The 19,431-nt window shown below is 39.6% G+C and overlaps 1 protein-coding gene across 1 annotated transcript; it reads left to right on the forward strand.

The window, feature by feature from the left end:
* The first annotated feature begins 15,843 nt into the window (after positions 1-15,843).
* LOC119042118 (testis-specific H1 histone) lies at positions 15,844-16,672 on the forward strand. The gene has a single exon (XM_037135714.2). It carries the CDS (start codon positions 15,844-15,846, stop codon positions 16,633-16,635), a length of 792 nt encoding a protein of 263 aa, XP_036991609.2. The 3' UTR covers positions 16,636-16,672.
* Positions 16,673-19,431: the final 2,759 nt, after the last annotated feature.

Consider the following 19,431-nt stretch of genomic DNA (forward strand, 5'->3'; position numbering starts at 1 on the left):
TCAGAGGGAAACTTATGACAAGGCATCCCAGGCCTGGGGCTGCTTGTTCTAGTCCCTCCTTCAGCTACTCTCACCCTAAGCATCTCCTTTCCCCCTCTGCTCTCCCAGGGCTTCCCACATCTCACTGAAAAGCAGAAATGTGGAGTCACTGAGGGGAGCTGTTCCACTGAAAGGAACTACCTGGCATTACCCAGAACTAGTGTTCATAGAGGACATGATGACTCAGGACATTGGTGTTGTCCCACTCACTTATTCATTGCACAAATGGGTACAAAACGCTTATCATTTCCAGGCACTGCTCTCAGTGCCAGGGATACATCAGTGAACAACAGACAGAATTCCTTGTTCTGTAGAACTCTATTCCTCAACAATTTATTAAATGAATGACTGACCACACAGGAAATGCCAACATACAGATTTATTATGCCATCCATGAATACTAATACCATGCAAAAAATTTCTTCTACCTCATTCCAGAAATTCTCTTTACCCACACTCCAGTCTCCAGAAGTGTCCAAAACATTTGCTCCTACAGGTAAATAATACCTTCCTCGCGTACACCATTTCAAGTTTAACTTCTTCACCTGAGTGATGTCCTGCCCCAGGGAATGTTCAGTGAGTGAACAAGATATTTAGAAACATGGAGGTAAGTAAAGGGAGATGAGATATGAAAGACAGAAGACAAAGCTAGAGAAGGAGTCAAAAGCTGTTGCCTCTGGGGAGGAGGACTTGGAGAAGTAAGGAGAAGTAGGGTAGGGAACCATTATTTTTATAATAAGTCTTTCAGTATTATTTGACTATATTTAGTGCATGAATTATGTTAATCAAGATCAAAAATAATATTTAAAATCTCTGGGTTCCCCTCATGAATTGTTGGTGGGATTCAAATTGGTACGTCCACTGTGGAAAACAGTATGGACTTTTCTCAAAATTTTAAGGATAGAACTATCTTATAACCCAGCAATTCCACTTCTGGGTATATATCCAAAGAAATCTAAAACACTAATTCAAAAAGATACATGCACCCCTATGTTTATTGCAAGACCATACACAAAGCCAGGATATGGAAGTAGCCCAAGTGCCCATCAATAGACGAGTGAATAAAGAAGATGTGGTATATATATATACACACACGCACACAATGGAATATTATTCGGCTATTAAGAAAGATGAAATCTTGCCATTTGAAACAACATAGATGGACCTAGTGGGTTCTATACTAAGTGGAATAAGTCAGATAGAGAAAGACAAGTACCATATGATTTAATTTACGTGGAATCTAAGAAAACAAAGTAAATGGACAAATGAAACAGAATCATACAGAGAACAAACTGAGGCGTCTCAGATGGGAGGGGAGTAAGAGTGGCTGGCTGAAAAGGTAAAGGGATTAAAAGGTACAAATTCTTAGCTACAAAATAGTCAGGGGGATGTGGATTGCATCGAAGGGAATATAGTCAATAATATTGTAATAACTATGTATATGGTGCCAGCTGGGTACTGGAATTATTGGAGGGATCACTTCATAGATCATAAAATTGTCTAACCACTATGTTATATGCCTGAAGCTAGTATAAAATAATACTGAATGCCAACTGTAATTGAAAAAAATTAAATTAATGACAAAATGGTCATGGGGATGTAAAATACAGCATAAGGAATATAGTCAATAATATTGTATTATGAGGGGGATCACTTTGTAAATTATATAAATGTCTAAACATTATACCATATACCTGAAACTAATATAAAATAATATTTAATGTCAACTATAATTGAAAAAAATAAAGCTAATGACACCAACAAAAATAAAACAAAATAAAATGCCTGGGTTCCAAGTGAGGCCATATACCTGACCTATATTTAAATTGAATATTCAGTCTGGATATCCAGCTTGCTCTCTACTTGTAAATGCCCACATTTTACATCTCCCTCCTTCCTTCCCACAAGGAACAATGAAATCTCATGGATATAGCATAGGGGTGAGCAAACTATGACCCTTAAGCAAAATGGGCTTGCCTTTGTTGGATCTGTGAGGTAAGAATGATTTTTACTATTTTAAATATTTTGTGCAGTAGGCAGGGAGAAAAATGCCAATGGGAGTGAGATAAGCAGTCAGTATCTTAAATTTCTTAGCCAATCGTAGTGTAGAACTGATGATGCCCACGTGAAAAACCTGCCATGTTATCTTAGCAATGAAGCAGCAAGGAAAATTCTAGTTTCTCTAAGTTTTAAACCAACAACCACTAGTAGCGGTCCACCAAGGAAGATCTGGCTCTTGCTCTCTAAGAAATGAAGTAAGGGGGGCAGTTGGTCAATTGGTAAATCTTTACTGAACTATAGTGTAGGCAACACAGTAGACATGAAAGTAAAGCAATAAATAAAACACTGCCCTTGCTCTCAAGCAGTCTATTCTAAGACAGAGTGACGATGGTTGTGATGTGTATGTAGTACAGGAACAAAACACAAGGATTCTTAACCCAGACTGCCGAAATGGAGATGGAGGGAAGTCAAGGAAAGCTGACAAAGAAAATGAGGGGTGTGAATTTGAATCCTGAAGATTACAGCAAACTACAGTCCTCATTATCTGCACATAAAATTAAGGTCCAGGGGAATTAAAGAGCTAAACATTTTAAAAGTTAAAATATTAAAAGAAAATAGAAAATACTATTTTTGTGATCTAAGATAGGAAGACAGTCACAAAGGAGAAGATTGATAATACTGACAAAATAAAATTAGAAACTTATCAGTAACAGATGCAGCATAAACAAGGTTAAGGGACAAGAGAAAGATGAGGAAAAATATATCAGTTTCATGCATGAGAGCAATCAACACCTAAATGTCTGTGCCCACCAGCTAAAGACCAGGAAACACACCTATAGGCAAATAAGAGTTGGGTCTACTGTTGCAACAGCAGACACTGTGCACCATAGGGAACCTGTGGGACATCCTAGTAGGAAGGGACTGTTTTGTGATTTGGACTTGTGTTAGCTTTGGGAGGAGTCTGTCAGAAAGTGGGACAATTCTGATTGGTCATCTTAACTAGTATCTAGGAAGCAAAGGAATCAAATGGATAAAGCTGCAATTGGTAAAGCAGAAGCAAGCCCTCATGTTAACTGGGAGAGAGTTGAACACCAATAGCAAGGCAAAATTATCTGTTACAATTCTTGAGTGAAATCAGCAAATATGAGGTTTCTTTTCATGGAATGTAATGAGAAAGGAAAAATACCTGCCCCTAATACCCAGGCACTCATCTGACGCAGCGGTGCTATATGTTGTCCTCCTTTTGGGCATAAACAATCTCACAAGAATGTCCACTTCAGACAAGATCACTGTACAATCCCCAAATGCCAAACATTTCCCTATCACTCAAATGAATGACTGCTATTTTTTAAAGCAATTATAACTTTACCTTTGCTCTCGTTTGCCCTCCCTATAGATAAAATTGATTAAATAACCAATCACAGAGTTGTTCCTGCTTTTTCACAATACCAAAACTAGAACCTCTGCTTCCTTGGATTCTCCCCCAAATTATCTAACCAAAGCCCACACCCCAGAATTAGTTCTTTCTAATATATTCTTACCAAGGCACTCCACAACTCCCTATGGTGTGTGTTCTCACTTGCTACAATGAGTACAAGATCTAATTTGCTTAATGAGTTCTAGTGACTTAAGGGCATTGACAGTAGCATAAATATAAAAGTAATCAGTGGTAAATTTCAATAAATATTTATTGAACCTACACTATAAACAAGTCACTTCCTATGTAATGAGGCAGAAAAACAGAATATAAAGATTATTTGAAAAGAAAAATAACTTTAAATTCAGAGACTGCAGACAGGGCAGAAGTAGCTTCACATATTATTTCAATTTTTTAGAACTCGAGTGTCTTCAATTTCATCTACAGGTACTGCTGATATTATTGACATATGACAAGGAGACTTGGTGCCTATGTCTTAAAGATCTTAAGGTGACTGGATCATGAACAAGGACCCATTTAAGTGAGGATGTTGTGAAGAATGCCTAGATAAAAGCAGTAGTGGATTAGGAAAAAGGTGTATCTGAAAGTTTGTAAAGTGCCAAAATAATAGTTCTCCACAAACTCCGTACTTTACATGTAGTCTGGTCCTTTTCTTCAGAAAAGTCATATTCTAGGATTCTGAAATAGGAGATGAAGAAGATTTTACCCTCTTCTAGAAAATTAAGATCTTTGGAGATACTAATCCTGAAATCCAACTTTTTTGCCAATGTTTAAAATACTTTCTTCCCTCCTAAAGCTTGATAGAGACCCTAGAGGTTTTTTCCCTATTGGTTTTAAAAATAGTTTTAGAAAATAAATATAAACATAACTTTTATGTATTCCTTTAACAGCTGAAGGGGGCAGTAGGTAAGAAAGTAAGGCAGTAACTATGAAGGGGAACACTAACCAAGCATCTACTAAGGAAAACTGGAAATCAACAGCAAAGAAAGAGCATCTCAGTTTTCTGGAATCCAGTAAAAGTGGGAGCTGATAGGTCAGTGAGAATCCAGTGTTATTTTCAAAGAGCACCCTGATTGTTGAGGGACAAAGCTGCTTTTCTGAGGGTGAGGTTGAAGTATGTGGTGGTGTTTTCCAGTACTTGCTGTCATTTTGTGGCAGTTTATAATACGTGAGTTTTAGAATTCTATGTTTTTTAATACCCAAGGTTCTTTTATGAATTATACATCTTTAAGAACATAACTTTTGAATCAGTTTAAGTGCCTTATAAAGTTAACTTTTTAATCAGTTATGTGTGTACCTGGCTTGTGGCTGTACTATTGGTAAATGATCTAGATTTCTAGCCTAGGTCCACAGGTCCACGGATTTATTTCTTTTAGGATTTGTAGAGAAGGATATACCTCTTTTTGGCATATTTGTGTATGTTAGTGTCAAAGGATACTTTTTGTATAATACTTAGCTGTAAAAATAATATTAATATATAAAATAATATATACAAGAGCTCTCAAATATATTGATATATGGGACCTATCCCCTGAAGGCAATGAGGTGGCAAGAGGCTGGACTGGGCATGAACTTCCAGCCTTCAAGAATAGGCTTCTTCACTTATAAAACACACACTCAACAATGAGATTATTAAGAATTTTAAGATGGAAACTTCAGTATTAAACTTAGGCACAGAGCCCTGTGTGATTGCATTAGTGCATGCCCATGAAGCTGGCCCCACTAATTACATTAAAGAAATTTTTACCAATGTAAATAAGGAGGGATACACATTCCTTATGTATTCCCGTTGTGTGATTTGTGAAAAATGGAAGACTCATTCACTTTGGTGACATTCAAAATATCTCTCTCTGGTGTGATTGCTCATCCATTACCTAAGGAGAGAGAAATCACCCATAATAACTGATTACATTCATAAGATTTCTGTACAGTGTGTGTTGAGAACCGCCCTGCCTGGTTTCAGAAACTGTAACCCCTTGTGGCTAAGGCTGAGTAGAAAGACCTTGGGACCATAAGCCACTTAGGAGACAAAGCTTATCTTCCTTGTAGGAGCATCACCTCTGACCCCTTTCCTTTCACCCTTCTTTGCCCTGGGAAGATGACTGGTTAGCCAACCACAGGTAAGATTCCTCAAAGGAGGGACGACCTAAGACAGGCACAGTCTTGAAGGGGCCCTCGGGGAAGGATTCAGGGGGCTATAGATAAAGGGGGTGATGGACCCTCACCCCTCTTGGCTTTGACATAGCCTGAGTCCTCATTCTGTCTGCCAGAAGTCTCCTAGTCTCTTGGCATTCTTACTTCTCCTGCCTGACTTAAGCCTGAAATAATGCTGGAGGTGGGTGTGGCCCTGTGCTGGAAAGGGTGGGTTCCCTAGGGTGATCCTGACTAAAAAAGGATGCATAAAATCCTATGAAACCTACTTTGCTAATATCCTCAACTTAAATGATAAGGATCCAAATAAGAAGTGAGTTTGTTCCCCAAAGTCTTGTGGCGTTTTAACTACTGACCCTGACTCAGAATAAGCCCTCATAGTTCTTTCAACATTATCTATTGTTTAATCATTTCTGCCTGACAATGATTGATGAGCTTTATGTATACACCCTGTATTCCTATGCAAATTAAACCCAATAAATGGCCATTGAGGATCAGGTTCCCAGTCATTCTCCTTTGAGAGATCGGCCCCCTTTCAGCCCCAAGCAGATCATGTCTTGGTAGACTTATTCTCATCCAAGGCAGTGGAGGGGGGGTGGGGATGGTCTCTGCAGGCAAAGCTCCCCCACAAGTGTGAATTCTTTTTTATTGCCTAAAGGATGAAAGAGCAATAAATGCCTTTCAATACTGATTGCACTCATAGGGGTTCTCCCTACTGAGTACTCTTTTATCCATAGTAAATGAAGAACTATAGGGGAAAGATTTTCTATACTGATTACATTCATAGGGCTCTGGTATGGTTTGAAATATGTTTCCTAAAGGGTGATCCTAAAGGGATAACACTGAAGGCTTTCCCAAAGTCACTGCATTTCTTTTCATTCTGTTGTGTACAGTAAGAGAAAAGCTTCTTCTGAAGGACCTTCCCTATTGATTACAATTACAGGTTTTCTCCAATGTGAGTTCTCATGTGTATATCAAATATGAGTGCTTCTTGAAGATTTTCCCATAATCATGGCATTCATAGGGTTTCTTCCCAGTGTGAATTATTATGTGAACAGTAAGGGAAAAACTTATGCTGAAAGCCTTTGCATATCAATCACATTTATAGAGATTTTTCCACTATGGACTTTCTTGTGCCCTGTAAGGACAGATATAATGCCAAAGAGTTGAAAACAATTCTTCATTCATAGTATTTTTGTGAATTCTCATATTTATCCTCAGGAATGGATAATTACTGAAGGCTGAATATGTTGCTGTGTTTAACGTTATGTAGAAAATTGAACCTCACACAGATAATGTTGGAAAGGGGAGAGGTATTTGAGTAGCCTTTTAGATAATTGTGGATATTCTTTGTTGACACTACACTTAAACTACAAGTAGTAGTTTCTTAAAGGTTAGTTGCAATGTGAAATCTGAGACCATATCAATGAGTTTTTCATACCTCATTATATTAAAAACTAATGGTCTCTCTTGACTTTGAATGAATTTTTCACCCATATATAGTTTTGTAAACTTACATTGTAAATTGCAATGCATTGGCCACTTGGAAAATACTAATTCATTGATTTAGGCAGATCTTCCACAAACTGACACATTTCTCTGTGCACTATCCAAAATCAAGATTGTTAATATCATCACTGATCTCAACAGAAAGTTTTGGGAAGATATCAAACTTGTTTTAGCTAATACAGGTATTCTAAAAATTTTTTTTTCTCAGAAGACTGCTTTTACCATTGATAATAAATTCTGTCTGTTGTTTTATATGAAATTATAGTCCCTTTGTTTGTTTTTGAGGCTGTTTGCCAAATACCCAAATTTGAATAACCATCATTTGTGTGCTGTTTGTTCCATCAAGTTACATGGTGTTTTATGAAAAAGTGGCTTGTTCACCTGCGACATTTGCACAGAATCTTTTCCTTGAGGCAACCACTAAACTTTAGCACATTGCAGAAGTGCTTTATGTATACTTCCCATTTTGGCACACAGAATATTAAAAAGAAGGTTACACCAGGATTGAGATTTAATAAAATGATTATTCTTGTTGCCTCACTGAAGATATTTGAAATGAAAATTGCTTCCTTTTCCTTCTTTTCTATGAGGGTGTGGAGGTAAAAAATATGGTGTCCTCTATCTAGCACAGTCTGGTGCCACTACCCCGATTCATGCTAAGAAGCAGCAGTTTTACCCACTTGTTGGTTCTGCCCTGTCAAAGTCAATGACAACACGGGTAAATAATGTCTTAGAATTATGAAAAGTTTTGATCTCATTATAGTTTCCTGAAAGTCTTGGCTCCCCCAGGGCTATAAGGACTACATTTTGAGAATCACTGCCCCAGAGAATAGTAAAACCTTTTCTTTTTCTCTCTATTCCTTTTCATGCAGAGAAGATATTAAAATTTAGTGCATTATTCTGTATTTCCTTCTTTTCAATGTACAATTGCTCATCCAGTTACATGCAAACATTATGTTTGATTTTCAACCCACAAATAGATTTCAGAAGCCATCTAGACAATAATTAGTCATTAAAAAATATTCCACTGACTTCTGGTCTGAATGCAATCATTTGAATTTTGTTTTCCTATGTGTCGTATTTCTTTGTCCACTTTCAGGTTTTGTCTTTATGTTTTGGTTTTAAGCAGTTCGATTACGATGTGGGTAACAGTGGTTTTCTTCAAGTTTACCCATTTGGGTTTTGGTGTGATTCTTGGATCTACAAATTTACACCTTTCACCAAATTTTCTACCATGATTTCATCAAATATATGTACTTTTCCCCTACTCCAATCTCTTTCTCCTCTTCCTCTGGACTTTGTAATTTGAATATTGGTCCTTTTGAAATTGTCCCACAGATCTCAAAGACTGTTTTCAATTCTTTTCATTTTTTTCCCTTTCCTTGCTTATATTAGATACTTTCTATCTTAGAGTTCAGTGACTGTCTTCTGTCACCTCTACTTATTCTGATTCTCTACAAGAAATAATTTTAGGACTGTATAAATATAACTACTCCTTAACTGTTAAGAAGTTGAAATTACATTTGGCCCTTTGAAGGCAGCCATGAGGCTGATGTGGCCCCTGGTGAAGATGAGTTGGACATCCCCAGTCTACAGTGAATTTTAAAATTCCTGTTATTAAATTTTTCCATTATAAAATTTATTTTTGAACATAACTCCTGTTTTCTTTCTTTCTTTTTTTTTTTTGAAAACTTCTGTCTTTCCATTCATCTCAATAGCCCTGACTTTTTGGAACATGGTTATAATAGCTGCTTTAAAATCTTGGTAATCTGACATTTAGGCCATTTTCGGGTTGGCATCTGTTGTTTGCCTTTTCCTTTGGGAGCTGTTTAGGTTTTCTACTTAGTATGTTGATTAATTTGGGATCATAAATTGGACACTCTGAGTGGGGACATACTGTCTTGTTCTCTTCAGTTCAAAGTGCTAGCCCAGTTCAGAGCTGCCCACAAGCCACACAAAAAACAGACAACAGGTTGGATTTGGCCCACGGGCCACAGCTTTCCAAACCTCTGCTCTGGGAACCTGATGAAGGGGAGGCCCAGGAAAACCGGAACCAGAGAGGAAGACTCTTTCCTTCTGCAATGTCTCTCCAGAGCTATCTGCTGACAAAGTTTAGCACCATATCAACTAAAAAAGGGAAAATATTTAAAAGGCTCAGATCCATTTTACATATGAGGCAACAAAGGCTGAATTTGGTGCCGAGATGATAAATTGATAATTGACATAATTACTATGGTAGAAATTACAGCAAAGAAAGGACCACGTGACTTTCTTGCTCAAAGCTTTGATAAGAGAGATGATATGGAAATGATCTGATGTGGCAATTTTTCTTCTCCAGATGGAAGGTGGAAAATAAGAATCTTTGTTGGGTTTAGCTGTGAGGTGTGGAGAATGCTCCTTCTGAACTTTCCTTTTGGCATACCATTTGCCTTCCCACCTGTAAATATGAGTAACATCATCCACTTTTCAGTGTTGTCGAAAGAATTGGTGGTATTTTAATTGCAATGCCAGATTTGTAGACCTTGAATAAAAAGTAGCTCTTTTTCCCTAGATAGATCCAAGCCTGAGGGAAAATCATGGGAGCAGAATTTGGATTAAAATTGAAAATTAGGAATGATTTTCCCAGGAAATAAAAAATTTAGTGGGTTTTTTTCAATTGAAATATTTAGAACTGGAATTGTGAAGGAAAAAATGGAAGAGGCAGAAAGTGGGGATGGCTGGGGGGTAGGCTGGGACAGGAGTAAAAGACAGAAAACTGTACTTGAACAACAATTAAAATAAAATAAAATAAATGGGAGAAGTTATGAAGTATAATTCTAGAATGCGCACGGGGAATTGGGAGTGCATATAAGGCTTGCTCTTGGTTGTATTCTTTAGCGTGAACATTTATTTCCACAGTCACTTAATTTGGTGGAAAGAAATTTTTTTTTTTGGTGGGAAGAAATTTTTAATTAGGGAATTTGGATTTTGTGAAGTTTAGGTATTTAGACATTAAAATATAAATAAGTTTCTCTGTATTGGGGTTGTAGTACCACACATATCATATTCGGCATGTAGGTCTGGAATGTTTTAATTCTCAGACTACAAAAGGAGTTACATATGTATGGTAAATGGTTGCTACTTGGCAGTTTTCTGTGTTTCTGCCTTGGCTTTATTTGTGTGATATTCTGGGAATTTGACAGAGGATGGATGGCTGGGAACCTCTATAACAAAATTAAATGATGTCCAGAATGTGGATTTGCTGTGGGCCTGCAGCCTAACTGAGTCTTGGGAGGCCCCAAAGCTCATGCCAAAAGCATGAAGCCTCGGAGAAGTGGGTTTTCAGTTTGAGATTTAACTGACTGTAGTGGAATGGTCCTTGGTCATGACTATTAATAATGAGTGGATGAAAACTTTAATTTATATAACACACCTTTGTTTGGGTGAGAAACGGAATTGGGTGGAATTTTGGTAATAGTAAAGTTCATATTTCTCTCGTTGGCATTTTTGGGGGTCATAGAGAAGAGTGAGTTATATACAGTGTGTAGAGCATCTTGGGAGGAGACAGGGGGACCAGATCATCATATTTTCAGGATAATTGCTGAGAGATGTGCCTGGTTATCCAGTGTGATCACCTGGGTCTAGCTTCTCTGACCTTACTTCTAAAAAATTATGCTGAAGAGTAAAAGGATAAATGCCCAATTCCCAGACTGTCTCCACGTTTTTAAGGAATCTCATTATTTTATTTTTGCATTCCTTTTTGTGAACCACTGTAGTCTTCCCCAAAGCCATGAGTGGACTGGTGGGCTTATTTGCTCAAATAACTCCTGTGGGGTCATTTGCATTAGAGTAGAAGGTACATAATAGTTCAGGAGGAGAAAAAGGTCTTAGAATATAAAACAAAATGAGAAGAAAAGTTCCTTTTTGGAAAAAAGAACTAGCAGTTTAAGGTCAGTGGGGGAGTTATAATACATTGTTGACAATGTTTCTGTTATTCAGTCTGCCTAGAGGTAAATTGACTCACTGCCAGATAATTGACCCAGAAAGACCAAACGCCTTGGAATCCCAGGCATGTGGATTAGGGAGGGGCAGTGAGTTACACATTGAGGTTAGATCAAAGTGTGCTACTAATTTTTGCTGCTCTCTGGCATGGAGTTATCCTTAGTGAAGTTAGAGCTGTGTAACTCTGTATGAGGGAGTGAGATTAATTGAAATCTCTGATGTTCTCAAAGTTTAGTACAGTAATTAAAGTTTAAATCAACCAAGTTCCTCTAGAGACTTCAGAGAGGCCTAAAGGAAGATTCTTGTTACCAACTGAGAACAAAACGATCTTGCTCTGGAACTTGAAGCAGGAAAATTTAAGCTAGACATCGTTCCCTGGTATCCCCTCTCAACACACCCCCACCCCCATCCCTAACCCACAAGGTGTCCAGAAGTTAAGGACTGCTGCTCTTTCTCACAACAGGGTGACTGTGTCCTCTCTATGTGATAACTTCTGGTTTATAATAAGAGACTATTCAAATTGGAAGGGATAGTTGTCTTTCTGGAGCTTGGGTTCGTATTTCCTAATTAGGGGTAAATACTGATTTGTATTGACTCTATTACTAAATAAATTTTTTTCTGAAGTATTTTTTTTCCTTTTGGGGTATCAAGAGAAGAGTGCTGGCAAGTAGATTTATTCCAAAGAGTAAGAAAGAACTCTAAGAGATTGGTGCCATGGAAAATGTCAGCTGGATTTCTTGTTCTCTAAGCCAGTTGAGTAGTAGTAGACATTTATTTCTTACCTCTCATTTTTATTATTCTTCTATTACTTACAACATATTTATACAGAAACTTATATAGAAATAAATGGTTATATATAAATGAAAATGTTTGCTTTTTTGCCATAGGTGTTTTTGATATGATTTTTTTCTTTTAAGATTTTATTTATTTGTTTTTTAGAGAGAGGGGAAGGAAGGGAGGGAGAGAAACATCAGTGTGTGGTTGCCTCTCGTGCACCCCCTACTGGTGACCTGGCCTACAACCCAGGCATGTGCCCCGACAGGGAATAGAACCTGTGACCCTTTGGTTCACAGGCCAGTACTCAATCCGCTGAGCCACACCAGCCAGAGCTGATATATTTTTTATATATAGGGTCCAGCATAAATAACGCCCCTTTTTTTATTACAAAATAAAATTTTGTAATAAAGTCTTTTATTACAAAACCATAAGCATTAATTCTGTAGCATAATAACAGCACGCTCAAGCACACTATACAACATTTTAGGTGAAATGTTCAAATTAAAACAATAAATTATTACACTCATATTATTACCCTACCAACCACACTCACGCAGGCCTTACTTCTGCCAAATCCTGTATATCTTTTCCTTTCACTTCAGGTTTTCCCAGAGGTTTCTAATTGGTCTCCTTTGCAATCGCAGGAGCATTAATAAACATGGTTGTTTGATTTGGTTCTTGTTTTTCACGCACGATGATACCACTGTGTGCCTCCACCTATTTTTACGTGGAATCAGATGATCTGAAGGTCAGATTTCAATGACTTTCCTCCTACTCTCAAAGCATACTTTTTTTCTCTCCTTTCCTTTGGAGGTTGCCCCATCCTGTGGCCACTGGTCTATGCAACCAGGAAGTATAGCCAGACCAAGAGACTACACAAACGGGAGAAAGTCTGCTTCACGTGGCTCTGACTGTCCATCTGGCAACTCTTCCATGGTGCACTGTCCATGTGCTGATGTGTTAGTCCCCTGCCCTTGGAGAGCCTCAGGTTCACAGTACTCTGCCCTGATTTAACACTGGGACATTCAAAATCTATAAAGTACTCACACAACTCAACACCAAAAAAACCAAACTGCCCAATTAAAAAATGGCCAAAGGAACTGAATAGACACTTCTCCAAAAAGGACATACAGATGGCCAGTAGACATATGAAAAGATGCTCGACATTACTAATGGTCAGAGAAATGCAAATAAAAACCACAGTGAGATACTATCTCACATCTGTCAGAATGGCTGTCATCAGTAAATTAAAAAACAAGTGCTGGTGAGGATGTGGAGAAAAGGGAACACTTTTGCACTGTTGGTGGAAATTCAGGCTGTTGCAGCCACTGTGGAAAGCCGTATGGAGATACCTCAAAAAATTAAAAATGGATCTGTCTTTTGACCCAGCAATTCCACTTTTAAGACTGTATCCAAAGGAACCCAAAACACTTATTTGAAAGAACATAAGCACCCCTATATTTATTGCAGTGTTATTTACAATTGCCAAGATATGGAAGCAGCCCAAGTGCCCAACAACAGATGAGTGGATAAAACAACTATGGTGTATTTACACAATAGAATTCTACTCAGCCATAGAAAAGAAGAAAATTTTATCCTTTGTGACAGTATTGATGGACCCAGAGAACATTATGCTAAGTGGAATAAGCCAGTCAGAGAAAGACAAATACCGTATGATCTCACTTGTATGTGGAATCTAATGAACAAATTGAACTAACAAGAAAAACAGAGACAGACTCATAGATAGTGAGCAGGCTGACAGCTCTGGGGGCAAAGTTTAGGGGGTGGAGGGATGGAGCAAAAAGGAAAAAGGACTCATGGACATGGACAACAGTGTGGTGATTGTTGTGGGGAGAGGGGTATAAGGGGACTAAATGGTAATGGAAAAATATAATAAAGATTATATATTTTAAAAACAACACTAGAAGAAGGTACAGTGATACTCTTGTAGATACTCTTGACTTTGAGCTGTGATTATGGAGATAAACTTCCCCTTGCTTTATGATGGAGATATGTAAGGTGGGGAGGGTCAATCTTGGAGAAAGGGAAACCAGGCACACAGTATTGTTGTTAAGAACTCAGGCCTTAGAACTAAATAGACTCAGGTTTGAATACAAACGTTACCGCTTACTGCTGGGTGACCCCTTACAGTTGTGTCATTATTACGGTGTGTGTCCTTCACATCTGGGCCCTATGCCCCCTTTCTGCTCTCACTGCCCTTCTCATTGTGTACTCTCCCCTCTACCACTCAACACATATTTTAACCAGATGGAATTGCCTGGGCGTTTGTTAGAGATACAACTTCTGGCCCCATCCCAGACCTGATTATTAGAATCTGTACCTTATGAAGTGTGCTTTTATGCTTAAGAAGTGCGATCTAAGCCACTTCCTAGGACTTTGATTCCTGGAAGAAACTATATTGCCGTGGACTCAGTATATGTGAATGTCCTCTGGGAAAGTATGACATGCTTTGCAGTATGAGGTATTCTTTGAACTATTCCCAATTAAATTCTGTCTAAAATAAGAGGTCCGTGAGCGACTAGCTTCTTCAGTCCCTTCAATTCCATTCCTTTGAAATTCATCCTGCTTCTTTCTCCTGATTTTCTGGGAGTTTCCTTCCTAATCCAGAGAAAGCCTCCTTGCCAGGGAGGAGTTTAAGCAGACTCAGTCAAACGCCTTCTGCGTATAATGAAAGATAGTGTTAGGTATGGGATGGGGCATAGAAACTCAGAGACTATCTGGCTCTCAGGGACCTTTCCATTTAGTTGGAAAGACACAAACAGAGTAAAATAATTTTATATCTTATATCTGGGTAGCCTTTTGTTATTTACCATCACCTCCTCTGAGCCTTTGCAATAATTCTGTGATGTTGGCAGGAAAGGACTACTGGCTTTTTTTTTTCTTTTTTGAAATCAGATCCAAAGATATTAAGAGATGTATCAATGTCACATGGCTATTAAAGAGCTAGGATATGTATTCATGTTTTCCAGCTCCATGTCCAGATATTTTTTTCTTTTAAAAAATATCGTGGTACATTGTACCCTTGAATACCAAATTAATTTAAAATAAAGAAAAAGGAATATAGGATTGCAAGAGTAATTGTGGTGGTTAAGAGGAGAGAAATCATTTGACTGAAAGAGTCTGGTGAGACTCAAGTCAAGAAAGGATTTAGCAAGTCTTTGAATGATGAGCAGAGTTTATCTGGAGAGAAAAATGGGATAGACAATGCCAGAGGAACTGGAGGGAGAAGAGCACAAAGTCTGTTCAAAGAATAATGATTAGGCCAGTGTTCTTAGGCGATTTGGAGTCTGATTGTTCTACTCCAACAGAATGAAACATCTGAACTTCCTAGGTGTGGGAATTATTGTTTAGGGTAGAGGAAGCACAGGGGTTCCTTCCTTTGCAGAGAGTCAGGGAGACATGCTGTGGACACCTAACTCATGGCAGCTAAAAGTGGGCATTTCTGGGCAAGGCTGTATCTTACAGACTTGACCACATTTGCTTTTTAAAGGCATCCTATGGCTGTTTGGGATAGTTGAGAGCAGCATCTCTCCCCTTAGGGAAATGTGGGTAGATGGTATGCACTATTTTTTCACAGAAAACTAGTGAACTTCAAAAAGTGGTTGAGATCAAGGTCTGTGAGAAGTGTGAGCAGAAGAGCAGGGAACAAAACCTGGAAGATTATAAAGGAGGTTCTTCATTGGCCTGGAAGATCTGGATTGCTTTAGACCTGGAAGGAAGTTTATTAGGGAAAAAAAAATCCCCATCTAGGAGGGTTCACTAGGACCCGAACCTCTCGGCTGGGCCTACCTTTGTGACGTGGCCCTTACTCTGTGACGTTGCCCTGCCTCTGTGATGTGGCTAAACCAGCCTCAGAGCTAGTTCATTCCTTGTTAGGTGAATCCCCAAATCAACAGCACTGCGGAGGCAGAAGGCAGAGCAGGGCCATGGCTGAAGTGGCCGAGGCCTTGGCTGAGGCCACCGAGCCAAGTGGCAAATCCCAAGATGCTGCAGTTAAAACCAAGCAGCCCGCTGAAAAAATCTTCAGGGCACCACTGAAGCGGGACTCGCACTTCACGCTTAGAGTGTCCGAGGTGTTGCTCAGAGCCATCACCTCCATCACCTCGCACAATGGGCTGCCTCTGGCCACTCTCAAGAAGGAGCTGGGACAGGCTGGTTACCAAATGCGCAGAAAGTGGTGCCGCTCTGGAGAAATGCCCAAGTCTGATTTTAAGGGCACACTCATGAGGATCAGCGGCAGCAACGGCTCTGGCTATTTCAGGGTCTGGAAGATTCCGAAGCCCAAGAGAAAGCCAGGACGCCCGAGGTTGGAGGAGGGCGTTGGGTCCCCGAGGAGGACCCCTGTGGGGTCACGGGTCCCACGGAAGTGCCGTGTGCGCCGCGTGGCGGCCAAGAAGGCCAGGCAAGAATGGAGACGGAATGCGAGGGCGGAGACTGCCTTGAAGTCAAGGCCAAGACCCAAGAACCCGAGGCGTTCCAGAGCTAAGGAGGAAAGAAAGACCAAGGTGACTGTTGAAGGGAAAGGACAGACCATGAAGGAAGACAAGCCTAGGACTCAAGACAAGAAGAGGCCAAGGGAAGAGAAGACGCAGGACCCCGAGAAGCCGGTAAAACGGACCATCCAGAGGTCACCTTCAGTTAAAACTATCTCAAGGGCTGCTCGCACAAAGACTTCCACTAAACCCGAAAGCCCTCGGAATGCAGCTGGGAATCCTTAGTGTGGGAGCAACTTCCCCTCCTCCAGGCCTAGATGCTTTTCCCCATACGACTTCAATTAGAGCAGCTCTCACGCTCATTGAAATGGACAAGCTATTCACAAGACCTTTCAAATCACCACAGTTGTGTCTGTTTTCTCTTTGTCCACTTGGGGAAGGTGGTGGGGGGAGAGGTTGTTGAGGGGAAGCCCTGTAGCAGGGTGAAAAGAGAAAAAGGAGTTGGATTTATGGTATTGCTACAGGACCCAGGAAAATGCCTTTCAGAAGAAAGCAGAAGAAAAACAGCAATTTCAAGGGATTAGGCAGAAGTGTTGAATTAATGTCACACACCCTTGCAAATCCAAATTCATTTTGGGGGAGAGGGCGTGTAAGGTGAGAAGTAGGGGCATCGTTGGGATAGTCCGCCCCACAGACCCAAAGTACTCTTACCTAAATTCCTTTCAGGAAAAAGTTCCTTCTCCCCGAACTGATTGTAATGGCTTTCTAGTTTTTGCCTTGACTTGATCATATTAAAAGTGATTTATACGTTAATCCTGAGTTAAATGAGAGTGTGTAAGGAAGCATCCAGCACAGGGTTTGGCCCAAGGTAGTTGCTCACCACTGAGAGTTAAATGAGTGTGAACAATCCCTGCTGGGGGGGTGATGTGCTGCAGCAGCAAACTACTGGATCGGTGCCTAATGGGACCAGGATTCCAACAGAAGTTCTGCCCCTCGGAACTTAGCTGAATTATCACTTAAACTATTCGTGGTCTTGGTTTCCCTCTCTGTAAAGTGTTAGGATTGGACTAGGATGACTTTTTATTTTAAGTAAAATAAAAAATTTAAAATAAAATTTTTAACATTACATATGCTTTGATTGACAAAATTCAGTAAGGGAATTTTTGACTGAGAAAGTACCAACTCCTTGAGCGTAAACTACGAAGTCACAGAATGCATATCAGAAATATAAGGAGATGGGGGAGGTTAGATAATGAATAGCTAGTTCTTTTGCTTAATAAACAACATGCACTGAGCACTCTATATCAAGCATGAAGCAAATGTACGATTCCTTTTAGTTCTGAGTGCAGGAGTTCAGAGCAGCGTGGGACTCCTGCACTCCTGTCATAGCTCTCTGCCATAGGCCATGATGGCACACGGAAATGATCCTGGGGAGGGAGAGCAGAGTAGCTGATTCAGGGAAACTTGCTGTTTCCAGTTGAAGCCAAAGGAGTGGGGAAAAGGGAAGGACATGGGAGGAGCTTTCCCCCTACCCCCACCCCCACCCAAAGATTTGTTTTTACTGGTTTTTTTTAGAAGGGAGAGAGCAAAAACATCAATGGGAGAGAGAGACATTGATCAGCTGCCTCCCATTTGTGCCCTGACCAGGGATGGAACCCACACCTGGGGATGAAACCTGAAACCTTTGGTGTACAGGACTGTGTTCCAACTAACTGAGTCATGAAGCCAGGGCTGGGGTGGGGATGCTTTTTATTCTTGAAAAGAGAGTGAATGTGGTGGTGGGGGGGAGTGTTAGACCAAGGGAGAGTTTTTGCAGAGTATGCCTGACTGAGCTTTTCCCAGGACAGGCATATCTTCTATAGAAGTATAGGCCCTGGCTGGTGTAGCTCAGTGGATTGAGCGCGGGCCTGCGAACCAGAGTATTAAGGTTCGATTCCCAGTCAGGGCACATGCCTGGATTGCAGGTCAGTTCCCAGCAGGGGACGCATGAGAGGCAACCATACATTGATATTTCTCTCCCTCTCTCCTTCCCTTCCCCTCTAAAGATAAAAAAATAAATTCTTAAAAAAAAAAAAAGAGGTATAGAAGTATATGTGTATTTAAAACATGTTTTAAAACAACATGTGTATTTAAACAACATGTGAGCATGTGTATTTAAAACAACAAAAAAAGCTGAAGTGCTGCTAATATTCACCCTGTCATACCCTTAAATAAGAATCACTGGTTTAAGCCTTTGCAAAGCTGAATAATAACGAAATGCTTATAGAATATCTCATCCATAGACTATTTGAACTTGAAAATTTCCCATGATGTAATTAGGTTTAGCATGCTCTTGTCAGACTGAGTGGCAGGCGGATGGAGCGAGCAGAATCAGAATCAGAATCCGGAGCCATCTAAAGGGGTTAGGAAGTACAAGTCGGTAGTTACAAAACAGTCACAGGGAATCTAGTCAATAATGTTGTAATGGGGTGCTGGGTCAGAACTAGACTTATGGGGGGAATCACGTCATAAATTTTTCTCAATAATTTTATTTAGTTATTTTTCAAGTATAGTTTTTTGCCTGTTTCAACACGTCATAAATTTTATAACTGCCTAACAACTGTGCTACATACCTGAGACTATTATAATATTGAATGTCAACTGTCACTGAGATATAGAAACTGAAAACAGGGAGCCATCTGAAAAGAGGCAGTGAGAAACAACAAAATCGAAGCCGTCATGACAGCCACATGAATTGCCCCTTCACAGTGCTAGATGCTGTTACCTAAGGAACCAGATGGTCTACAATTAGCAACCTTTTCCTCTAAGGATGGAAAGAATACTGGCAACAATTTGGTTTTCTAGATTTTCTAAAAATCATCACATTTCTTTTTGTATTATGATTTCTTCATTTACACAAACTTTGTTTACTAGTAAACTTACCAAATTTATTAAGTGTCAGACCCTGACCTTATGTAGCCAACAACGGTCACTTCAGATTATTTTTGATTAATATGCTTTAGGATGGCTGTACTTTTATAAAATAGAAGAAATAACCTACACCTACAGGCTACCTAGATTATCTAGACCATAATCCTAGCT

The sequence above is a fragment of the Artibeus jamaicensis genome, unplaced genomic scaffold (genome assembly GCF_021234435.1).
Source record: "Artibeus jamaicensis isolate MK-2021 breed Jamaican fruit bat unplaced genomic scaffold, CSHL_Jam_final contig_233, whole genome shotgun sequence".
Classification (NCBI taxonomy): Eukaryota; Metazoa; Chordata; class Mammalia; order Chiroptera; family Phyllostomidae; genus Artibeus; species Artibeus jamaicensis.

Bases quoted from the DNA above. Each gene is read 5' to 3' on its own strand.
- LOC119042118 (XM_037135714.2), top strand. From the start codon at position 15,844: ATGGCTGAAGTGGCCGAGGCCTTGGCTGAGGCCACCGAGCCAAGTGGC.